This window comes from Mizuhopecten yessoensis, unplaced genomic scaffold, assembly GCF_002113885.1.
Source record: "Mizuhopecten yessoensis strain PY_sf001 unplaced genomic scaffold, ASM211388v2 hete_36186592, whole genome shotgun sequence".
Classification (NCBI taxonomy): domain Eukaryota; kingdom Metazoa; phylum Mollusca; class Bivalvia; order Pectinida; family Pectinidae; genus Mizuhopecten; species Mizuhopecten yessoensis.
The window spans coordinates 1-7,079 of record NW_018485686.1 but is presented as its reverse complement, the minus strand read 5'-3'; the positions used below and the strand labels follow the sequence as shown (position 1 = coordinate 7,079).

General features: G+C 35.2%; 1 protein-coding gene across 1 annotated transcript; it reads left to right on the top strand.

Moving 5' to 3' along the window:
* Nucleotides 1–1,693: 1,693 nt before the first annotated feature.
* LOC110444901 (peroxisomal membrane protein PMP34-like) lies at nt 1,694–7,073 on the top strand (the record flags this gene model as incomplete). The annotated part of the gene is made up of 4 exons (XM_021489252.1): nt 1,694–1,842; nt 2,344–2,442; nt 2,606–2,667; nt 5,897–7,073. Coding segments are annotated over 4 exons (461 nt in total), but the record flags the coding sequence as incomplete, so codon positions are not given.
* Between the last annotated feature and the right edge of the window lie 6 nt (nt 7,074–7,079).

The following is a 7,079-nucleotide window of genomic DNA, read 5'->3' as shown; positions in this document are numbered from 1 at the left end:
GTGACGGGCGTATTATATACCGCTCGCGGTAACCTTGTTTTATATTGATATATATGCACGTTAAAACAGTAGGTAGACAACGTTATTTACATGATAGTTCACAACAAATATAAAACACTTACGTAAAACAGTTTAATTAAATGATTCACTTACAATTTCCTGTTTGTTTGTTTTAAAAATGATGTTCAAAGGTTTACGCAATAAAATATGACTCCACTGATGACTTATTTATAAAAAAAGTAGATTGAGTGAATTTTGGGGAGAATGTTCTCGGTCTGGTACATTGTGTAAACAAGTTTGCTCGGTAAATGGTGATTTTTACATCCTCTGACCCAATTATGGTTATAATATTATTGGGGTGATAGCGTCAACATAAAATAAAGTTTTAGATCAGGGATTAATCTCTATAAAACTGAGGGATCGTATGATGTATTTCCATTTGGCTGAGGAAATGTCAATTCTCACATCGTAATTAATACAAATATTTTGTTTACACTTGATACAACAAAATGAGCCAACAATATACAGTTCCTAGTCAAAGTGTTATTTCCCAACCCACATATACTGATATGAGGACAACATTAATCACCAAAACCAAAATTGATATGAGGCCTTAAGCAATACCAGATGGGAATATGACGTCATTTATAATATATGAATTCTCACTCCCGCAGAATACTCTGAAGAACACACATTCATTATTTATTGATTACCTGGAAAAAGTCTTTCATCCACATCTATTGAACATTCCTGACAATGTTTGGGATGTTTAAGGCGACAAGTAGGGAGTATATGTTAATGAGAACTTCCCCAAGAATAGAAAAAAAACATAAGATGAAAAGACCAAATAACGCTGGCATTTGCCCCAACTTAGTGTCCGGCTTCTAAGTATTGCTAAGAAGTTAAAAAATACACTTCGTCAATGTCCATATCAACACGGATCATTAGCTATTGAAATTTATGTTAGAGGCAAGTGTCAAACCTCTAAATGTAAAAGGAGAACTTGTAAAAAGTGATTGAAATATGATGAAACATCGCTATTTTGTTTTTCACCCTGTATCAAATATTGTCCCTCCAACTGAAGATCTCAGACTAACATTGGTATCTTAGGTTGATACGAGCCTAGATATGTTTGATATAACTGAGGGATAGTATTTTCAACTTAAAGAGTGTAAAATGTCTCCATATAAATTTTGGGACAGAAATTAAGCTATAATCGCAGAAGTGACGTCTTAAAACATTGAAACACAGTGTAATGACATGTTTATCACGTTATTTTAAAAGGTTTTTTTTTCGTTTTTAAATCATGCTGTGTGTGTGTGATTGAATTAGTGTACACAACTGATTAAAGCCATTTCAGCATGATTGGTTGTTCTCCTCTGCAGCTAAAAGTGTCATTGTTTTTTAATAAAATTGTGGGTTACTATATTTGGCTGTTTTGATGTAGATTGGGGATAATTTATTGAACATTACTGATAATGTTTTTGAGGTCCTCAAAAGCCTTACCTGTTGTGTAAGTAGTTTCCAAAATGCTATCATTTCAATTTTCAAGTGGCTGAGTATTTCTTTTCATCCCATATCACTTGGTGACATTCATTTTGGTGACCCAAGAAACGAGCAGATATTTTGATGAAAGAGAGACTTCTCGATATATTAACATCTTGGCATTTAGTTAATCGGCTATTTTTTTCAGATGCCCTGCTTAAGATTGCAAGGATGGAAGGTATTGGGGCATTGTGGAACGGCACTCTTCCGTCCATCGTCTTGGCGTCCAATCCGTCCTTACAGTTTATGGTGTATGAGGTGGTGAAACGATACTTTCAGAAACTGATGAAGACAAAGGTATGTTACTGTAAAATATACGCAAGTCATGTACACATGTTAACAAGAACAAGTTGAAATTAGCCAAAAATCCAGATGGTTCGACTATCATCTTTAATTTTTTTTTAAAGAAACAGTCATTCATGAAATTGATAGACATTTTTATGGAGAAAAGGAAAGTGTGCGTTTAATAGAGCACATCGTATTTGTTATCAAGACCTTTGTGTGTGTGTTACGCACATCTATCTAGACCATTATATATTCTACTATTTAGTACCAGCAATGAGGACGTTTTACACAAATACAAAAAGAATCTTGATATGTAGATAACAGACGATAAAGTTGTGTTATTTTAATCTGGCGTTGTTAAATTGCAATGAATCTTGAAAAACTAAATTTTGTCATGCCGGTAACTTACCTTATAAATTCAAGGTTTGATTGATGTTTCCTCTGTTCTGATTGATTACTGGTGAACCTGTACACAGGGCCAGTCTTTTTGACATTTTTTATGTTTTATTATAGGACCTCAGTGGGTTCCTGTACTTTGTTATTGGGGCCGTTGCCAAGGCAACAGCTACCATCACAACATACCCTCTTCAGGTTGTGCAATCACGTCTTCGGGTAAGATGAACTTTTTATCCAGTAATTATTTTAGCATGTATTTATAAAGTTATATAGACATAAACTGCGTGTTGTCACTGGACTGAATATGAAAGCCAAAGGAATAAAAATAGAGGATACATGCAGTTTCAGATGTTATTTTTATTTATTGTTTTTGTGTCAGGCTGGGTACAACAAAGAAGAAAGATCTGCAAGCATATTAAGCAGTTTGAAAGAGCTGATTAGGTAAGTATCACTGTTTGTACAGTATACATTGTACAGTATTGATAATGATACAATTTATAAAAACCGAAGAAGTATTTTGGGGCAAACAAAGGACACGACCTTATCTTGAATTTGCCATGAACCAGTGACAACTGTTTGGTTGAAGATACACGACATCCTACAACAACTTAAATCACAAACTCTTATTAGAAGGTTATGTCTTTTATCAGCTCAATAACAGCTATCTGAATATCTACTGCAATTGGCTCTTCTGTTAATAGTTGAAGAACATTTGTATGTCGAATGACCTTGCAATGCTCTCAACATATGTAAGTTTTAATCGAAATCTGATAACCTTAATGACATCACTACGTCAACGTCAGCTTACGGTCGATACACGATGTTAAAGTGATATGCGTCAAGGGCTGCACATTTTCTATGTTAAGGTTGTTTTTGGGGGGGTTGAACGTTCTTAAAAACAGCCAGGGTCATATTAGGAAGGATGCCTATGTAGACATCGCCTGAAACAGAAAGTATGTATATTCTGCAGGGGCCCCACATAAGTCCCCTCATACGATCATGCACCCGTTTCCATGTTAAGTATCTCTATCGTAATAAAGAGGTTATTGTCAGCACTGCAGTGAACCTTTTAATGAACAGGTAGTCCTTAAACGTGCCGGTTACTGCTGAACTTAGTATAAGAAACTTGTTTTGTGCACACGATATCACTGTTCTGGTATAATGACCTTGATTCACTCTCTTCCCGATAGAACAGAAAATACGAATTTCTGTTATACATTCTTCAATCTCGAAATCGTCTTCCTGTTCCTCTCTCCAAACCCATGTATCCCATGAATCCCAGAAAACATGAAACATGGACGTGGACGTAGCCAACCTGATATGAGAAAACATATGTTCAAAGTATTTTTTCAGACTACTCAAAACACTCGCAGCTTTGTCTTTCCGTTGATTGAATTGACGCTCAAAATTGTCCAAGTCAAAAGGCAAGGGGAACACTGAAACTCGTGGCTGACTGACACTGATGGACAAAGATCCTCATCTCATCTAATATTGATGTAACGGAACATGTATTTTGCCAAGTCACTACAGTGTTACACTAAAGTAAACCGTTCCAAAATGAAAGCAATTAGAGACAACATGAGGTCTTCTCATAAAGCTGGTGACAGGTCTCGTCTGCATCTCAACCTTATGTTTTCACCACATTTGGACTGATCAAGCTGAGAAATATCCTCCACAGAAACAGGGTAAAGCTCAATATATTGCTAACATGTACCATACTAAAGGTTTACGGTGTGGCATACCGGTACAAATGTATATGTTTTGACGGTTAGTGTTAAATCAAGCAGAATAGAACAACTTTCGTCGAGTTTGACCAAAGCACATACTTGTGGATGTTTCATCGTATCACTGAGGTTACTTTCTCAAGCATGACGTTAGAGTTTTCCGATGGTTACTGGCGTAAGATTGGCACATCTAATAAGACTAACCGGTTGTTCCGTCTGGATGTTTTACTCTATAGTATTTGATGACCATGCATCTAAAGTAGAATGGCATGACCAATCTGGTACACTGTAAGAACATTGTTCCAAACCGTTCATCTGTCGTATTCATTGAAAAACACCAATAATATCAATTCCAAAAAGTTTAGGTACGTAGGTTTGTACAGAGTTGATGGCATAATAACAGGTATTCAGTCCACCCATATATCGGCAGTTCCTTTCATTTTATGGGCAAAGACGTCCCGCTTACACTTTCAAGTTTAGGATAGCCTACTTTACTGATGAGTCATAGAAGGACAAAACAGCTGTATGATGAAGTGTAACAATTTTTTGGCATATTTAAAGGTGCACTCACCTGCGTGTGTGTGTTACATGTACTTAACGTTAATGTTGGTGACGTGATCCTAATGCAGACATTGGATTTCTGTAGTTGACCTTACAAGTTAAATATTACGCTGCTTAGAGTTAGTCCTCTCTCAACCCCTACCCAGCTGCTGTATCCAACTGCATTATGCATTTTCCTTCCATATCTAAAGCAAAATGACTTGGTATCCTATTAATGATCGTGCGATAAGTCAGTTTGCTGGCACTATGGGTTCTGATTACGATGTCTGTAATTTAGGTTCCACTATAATGCCTTCGCTTCTGACGGATGCAATGCTCTCTACTAAACTCCCACTGAAACTGCACTTCAGTGGACAATTGCTTTATAATACCTTTTAACACTTAAATCTGTTAGTATGTACTGGTGGACGCGTCGACTGACGTAGCAGTCTCGGGCATCTTTTAACTATTGTCTCACTGCTAACTCCAACGTCTTGCTCTTTTCCAAATCATGAACGGATTAAAAGTGATAGGATTTTTCAGGCTGGGATGTAACCCAATCAATAACATACATACATATTCATCAGACCCCCTTATTTGACCTAAGGAACTTATACCAACTGAGATTACTGTACAATACCAACATACTTTAGATTTCCAGGTGTCATAACCTATACCCTTGTTCTCCCCGGTAAACAGCAACATTGGGAAGTTACCTTGAAAATTGCCTTGGAAGGTGTTGGCAGCGTCTTTTTCCCTTTTTCCCTTAGCCAAATGCCATATGCCTTAAAATCTTCAAGACATCGATTGTTTAGCAAAGAAGTTTCTGTTTCCGAGAACCCTGTCATGATTTTTTGTAAGCACTTTAACGCCATACTATAAATAAATGGCATAACATTGTGACAATACCACCATTAAATCGTCTGTTTATGTGTCGAGATAGTTCGTACAGTTTATACTCACGCATGTTAAGCGTCTATTAAGCTTTAAAACCAAATCCATGATTTAATTGTTGTTCTTTAATATTGAATAACAAATATCATGCTTGTGAATGGTCACAATTGAAATTGAGAGAATATGTATTTAATTAATTATACAAATTGATGTTTTTATTTTATTCTATGCACTGATATGTCATGGACTCTCTTGAAGATACAGATGCAAATATAGTTGATAAGACTGAACTATAAGCTATATGAACATTGCTTGTATATACATGTACAGATTTCTCACCCTTTATATAGATTTTAATATTAAAGCATTCAATTTTCCAATCTCATACATTGTTGTTTATAATGTATAAAACCCATTACTGTTAATGATATAAAATTTGCATACTTGACCTACATTTTGTATGTATGTTAAGTACGTAAGCACTGTGTCAGTAAACGTTCTGCTCTCAACAGGCAGCAGGGTGTGAAGGGACTATACAAGGGGATGGAGGCAAAGCTGTTACAAACCGTGCTCACAGCAGCCTTCATGTTCATGATCTATGAGAAGATTGCAGCGACCATATTCAGCATCATGGGCCGCAGTCAAGGTCAAGCTTCTAAATGACCCTGAATGAAAAGTAGGAATCAAAATAGATATAGTACCATTTCTGTATAGGTATATTAGGTCAATTAATCTGTTTGAATTTTTCGGTGCCCAGATTGCAAAACAATGAACTTTAAAGTTAAGTTACCTGTTGAATTGAATATTGAATTTACAAAAAGCAAATATTTTCATGTTTTGGCTTAAGATATATAAACCTTTATTAGATTTAAACTTTGAATCGAATCTGAGATTTGGTTCTTATGATTGAAACGTGTTTGTGGATACTAAAAGGTCAATGTCATTTTTGACAACATCTTGAAGAAAAGAGAATTCGATCGATACAAAATTAGAGTTTATAGAATAAGTACAATATATGTATAGATATATTTCCACAATAAATTGTTTAAAGTTATTAATCAAAGATAACAGTCATGTTTTATCAGGTTGTGTTTTTATAGAGGTAGTCATGTGATAGTGCACTATTTATAGAAATAATGCACTATTTATAAGACTTATGAAATGAGTTTTTTTTACATTTATATCAAGTTTTGTGTTTATATTTTGTGTATACATGACTATATAAAAATTAGCAAAGTGCAATGGAACTGTTCTCATTTTTTAACTGAAAGTAAGTTAAGTGTTTATTTTAAAGAACAATTTATTTTTTTATGAATTCATGCTTTTAGAAATTCTGGAGTGTACCGGTGTAATGGTTACAGTTGGTTCCACATAGTCTACGACAATAACAGTCCTAGGACAATGGTCTGAAGGACATTAAATTAACAAATAATTTTTATAATGAACTAGTTTTATGTCTTCCTGTAGTTTGTAATCGGTGTGTTTTAGTGTGACACGGTTTACTTTAAACGTTCCATTGTGAATACTGAAATCCTGACAAGATATGGAAATATCTTTTTCCTTACGTTTCAGTATTTGATAAGATTCAGGAAATTTGTTTATACTTTTGCATCATTTGGTTAACATGTATCTATACTTAACTGTAGAAGTGCCGAACTAGATTCATCGCCAGAGACAAGATTTAGGGGCGGGGGG